The following is a 3817-nucleotide window of genomic DNA, read 5'->3' as shown; positions in this document are numbered from 1 at the left end:
ATGTTCTCCAGATCTGTATAAATTGTCGGAAAACGTAAACAAATTGTTGTCATCAATTTTTTTTATAAATTACATAGACTTCAACATGAAGAATAATTTTTTTTTCAAATAACATAGACTTCAACTTGAAGAATGTGATTTTCGCTATCAATATTAACTTTTAAATATTGTAATTTAAGCAAAATTTAGTCTTGATGATCATGAGAATTATACTCTAAAAAAACATCCTGCAAGAATGCTTGAAGAACTCGCCATCTAAAAACATTCTTTATGTCAGAAACAAGAACATTAATGCAAGAATAAAAATCAATGAAGTTGAAAGATGGTGATGAAGACAATAGAGGCTTGTGATATGGGGCTATTTATGGTGGTGATGAAAATGGTGGCGGTAATGTATTCGTATAACATGGTGGCGACCTTCATTTATTACAAACTTAGTGACGGCACAATTTGTCACAATATAGTGACCATTACACTTTAGTAACTATTTAGTGACCAATTATATATGTTGGTCACTAATCAGATTGACAGACCTACAGTGACCAAAAATGACCACCAATATTGTAGTCACTAAATCATTTTAGTACGCTTCTACTCTTTAGTAGATAAGAAGGAAGGGGAGTGTTTGTAGTGGATAAGGTGGTGTAGACTGTTTTAGGCTTTTAGCACTATTAAAATGGTTTTCCCACTTATTCTTTATAATGGAAAACAAAAAGATGCACTTGTGCGTCGACATAGAGTATTAAGTAGGAATATATCATATTTATTCAATTTATAAACGTGGAGACTCGAATATATTAAAAAAAATAGATAACTTAAAATAATTGAAGTGAAATGAGCACAAACACACGTATCCTCATTCCCCTCCTGTGTATTATACGATAGTGTCAAAGATCGCCAGCAAACAGTCCATAATGTTAAGCTTGTTCACATCGGTATTCCGACCTTCAAACCAATTTTATATAGTTTTTATAATTAGAAACAATTCCACGTTCACAATTTTTTTTTAAAAGAAATGCGCGTTTTTAATTGCATTTTTTTCTGTACTTAAGTAGGAAAGAAACTCTCTGAATTCCCACCATTGAATCAAATGAGAATTCAAATTTCATCCTGGCTTTTGTTGGTATGCTTTTGCTCAAGCTTTTTTGGGTTGCATCCAATACTGGTTTCAGGACGATGTCTTAATAACCAGAAAGTGTTGCTTTTGGCTTTGAAAAATGAAGTCAAATTTGACTCTTCACTCTCAACGAAGCTCGTCGGGTGGAACCAAAGTGTTGACTGCTGCGATTGGGGTGGTGTGGCATGTGACAAAGATGGCCATGTCATCGGACTTGATCTTAGTAGCGAAAGCATATCGGGTGGGTTCAATGGCTCCTCAAGTGTTTTTAGTCTTGGATTTCTCAAATCCTTCAACTTGGCGTATAACAGCTTCAATTCTGCTCAGCTGCCATTAGGATTTGGTAAGCTTACTCATGTGAGCTATCTGAATTTATCAAACGCAAATTTCGTAGGTCAGATTCCTGGAGATTTTTCATCAATGAAGAGGTTGGTTACCCTTGATCTTTCTTCAAGTCCTTATTACACTCTCGTTCTCGAAAACCCAGATCTCAAAATGCTCATTCAGAACCTTAAGGAAGTAAGAGAGCTCCATCTTGACAATATGAAAATCAGTACCCATGGGTATCATTGGTCAGGGGTCATATCTTCTTCCCTACCCAATTTGCAGGTTTTAAGCATGAAAAGCTGTGGTCTTTCAGGTCCTCTTGACTCTTCACTTTCTATGCTTAAAAACCTTTCGTTCATTCTTCTAGACGAAAATACCTTTTCATCTGATATCCCCGAGTCCTTTGGTAGCCTCCAGAATTTAAGAGTTTTGAGCCTTCGTGCATGTAATCTTAGTGGTTCACTTCCGAAAAAAATCTTCCAAATACCCACTCTAAAGACGATCGATCTTTCTAGCAATGTAATTCTCAAAGGTCCTCTCCCGGAATTTCCAGAGAACGGGGCTCTTGAGAATCTGCTTCTCAGTTACACAGAGGTTGGAGGGAAACTACCAGATTCTATTGGTAATCTTCCATTGTTGTCCAGGATAGAGCTTAGAGGCTGCAAATTCACTGGGCCGATTCCAGATTCGATGAAAGATCTTACCCATATTGTCTATTTGGATCTATCTTCTAATCATTTAACCGGTTCAATCCCATCGTTTCGGTTGTCTAAGAATCTAGCCTATCTAAATTTCTACCTAAACAATTTAACCGGTGGAATTCCTTCTTTTCAAGGTCTGAACAGTCTCCAGTTTCTTGATTTGAGTTATAACTCCTTGAATGGGGATTTCCCAGAGTCTTTGTTAGCATTGCCATCGCTCGAGTATGTATACCTTTCCAACAACAGGTTATCCGGTCAATTTCGTAAAGATATTGATGTTTCTTCTTATAAACTACGTATTCTGGATCTGAGTAGTAACAAATTTGTAGGACCAATACCTGGATTCATCTTCAAACTTCCAGTCCTTTCAACCCTCACCCTTTCTGAAAATAACTTTAATGGCGTTGTAGACTTAGAGATGTTTGGAAAGTTTAAGGAGCTATACGCACTTGATCTTTCCTATAATGATCTTACAATCAAGGTAAATATTGGAAGCAAATCATCGTTTTCGTCTGAGCTCAACACGTTGAAATTAGCTTCATGCAAGATGCAAGAGCTTCCGAATTTAAAGAACCAATCAAGGCTGATGATGATAGATCTTTCTGATAATGAACTTAGGGGTGAAATACCCAACTGGATTTGGGAAGTTGGCAATGGTTACCTTCGGTTTCTTAATTTGTCGAGCAATAAGTTTTCAAGTCTCCAAAAGCCTTACACGTTTCCTTTTCTACTCGATGTTCTTGACCTGCATTCTAATGTTCTTGAAGGAGATATCCCGATTCCTCCTAGACGAGTTTATCATCTGGATTACTCCAACAACAACTTTGGATCTTCGATCCCAGTTAATTTCGGGAATGTCCTGACATCGACCTTGTTCTTCTCTATGTCCAACAGCAAACTGGTTGGAGTCATTCCTCAATCGATACGCAATGCCACTTCTCTCCGAGTTCTTGACTTATCCCACAATACACTTACAGGTCCGATTCCATCAATTGGTAACTCGAAAGATCTGCAATCATTGGACCTTTCAGTCAACAAGCTAAATGGAAGCATCCCTGTCGAGCTAGCAAATCTTAGCTTACTTTCATTCCTAAATCTCTCTTACAATCATCTTTCTGGAAAGATCCCACAAGGCTCACGGTTTCAAACATTTACAGAGTTGTCCTTTAAGGGAAACAAAGAGCTATGTGGCCCCCCTTTGAAGAAGAGTTGTGATAAAAAGAGAATATGACCACAAGTCACTCAAGTTGTATACTACATATCTAGCCACTAGATCAATTTTGAGATGGCATATCTAGTGGGGATTGTGGTCATCGTTTACATGATACAAACACACATTAATAATGGAATCGTTTTCGAAGATCCTACAGCATTGTATACTTACATGCATGCTGATCAGAGCATGTTATCTATTTAACAGCACTGTACCTATATATATGCATTTTGAATAAGACCGTTATATATCTCACAAGAAGTTTTCATGATTTTGAATAAGACCATTATATATCCTTCTATAATTAAGTTTAATCCATTGCATGACAAATAGACATTCTATCCCATTCAACCATTTCATTAAACTATGCCTTGTGGATGCTCTAATGAAAATTCTAATTACATTCCATCCTTAATTACACTAGAATGTGCACAAAAACTATAAACTTTACCCTAATCA

The 3817-nt window shown here is 36.8% G+C and overlaps 1 protein-coding gene across 1 annotated transcript; it reads left to right on the top strand.

Annotated features, from left to right (window-relative positions):
* Positions 1 to 1090: 1090 nt before the first annotated feature.
* LOC145075562 (uncharacterized) lies at positions 1091 to 3376 on the top strand. Its single transcript, XM_079021762.1, has one exon. It carries the CDS (start codon positions 1091 to 1093, stop codon positions 3374 to 3376), a length of 2286 nt encoding a protein of 761 aa, XP_078877888.1.
* The last annotated feature ends 441 nt before the right edge of the window (positions 3377 to 3817 follow it).

Source organism: Lactuca serriola, chromosome 9 (genome assembly GCF_051521515.1).
Source record: "Lactuca serriola cultivar US96UC23 chromosome 9, Lser_US96UC23_V15, whole genome shotgun sequence".
Classification (NCBI taxonomy): Eukaryota; Viridiplantae; Streptophyta; class Magnoliopsida; order Asterales; family Asteraceae; genus Lactuca; species Lactuca serriola.
This window is presented reverse-complemented; position numbering and strand designations above follow the sequence as displayed.

Bases quoted from the DNA above. Each gene is read 5' to 3' on its own strand.
- LOC145075562 (XM_079021762.1), top strand. From the start codon at position 1,091: ATGAGAATTCAAATTTCATCCTGGCTTTTGTTGGTATGCTTTTGCTCA.